This window comes from Aptenodytes forsteri, unplaced genomic scaffold (genome assembly GCF_000699145.1).
Source record: "Aptenodytes forsteri isolate BGI_AS27 unplaced genomic scaffold, ASM69914v1 Scaffold54, whole genome shotgun sequence".
Taxonomy (NCBI): Eukaryota; Metazoa; Chordata; class Aves; order Sphenisciformes; family Spheniscidae; genus Aptenodytes; species Aptenodytes forsteri.
Genome location: NW_008796044.1, coordinates 5,589,456 through 5,589,792, shown reverse-complemented (window position 1 = coordinate 5,589,792; position 337 = coordinate 5,589,456). Strand labels below are relative to the sequence as shown.

Sequence of the window (337 nt, the reverse complement as noted above, 5' to 3'; positions counted from 1 at the left end):
GCGGGTGGGGGGGGGGGGGAGGCGCCAGCCACCCCCTCAGAGAGCAACCAGCCCCAAACCCCTAAATACTCACCATATTGACTTCTGAGACCATATCTATACTGGCAATGTCTATGTTCATGCCAACAGCCACTGGGGGACCTGCAAACCGACAAGATGGTCCGCAATGTGATCTCTAAGAACTTAACTCATTCTCACCAGAGTTAGCAGGACTAAGACAGAAACGAAGCGACGTTTAAACAAGAACAGAAAGTCAGGAGGAAGGCAAAAAGCGTTCCCCGCGCCTTCCCTCCCCCGCCCTCCCGAAAGCAGGCTCCCACCGACCCCCGGGGCACGC

The 337-nt window shown here is 56.4% G+C and overlaps 1 protein-coding gene across 3 annotated transcripts in view; it reads right to left on the bottom strand.

Moving 5' to 3' along the window:
* Positions 1-337, bottom strand: part of GABRB2 (gamma-aminobutyric acid type A receptor beta2 subunit) — a 180,857-nt gene that overhangs the window by 178,397 nt on the left and 2,123 nt on the right. For all 3 annotated transcript variants that reach the window (XM_009285716.1, XM_019473825.1, XM_009285717.1), the window contains one exon: positions 74-141. In XM_009285716.1, the coding sequence (XP_009283991.1) occupies positions 74-141 (68 nt within the window). The remainder of the gene's footprint in view (positions 1-73; positions 142-337) is intronic.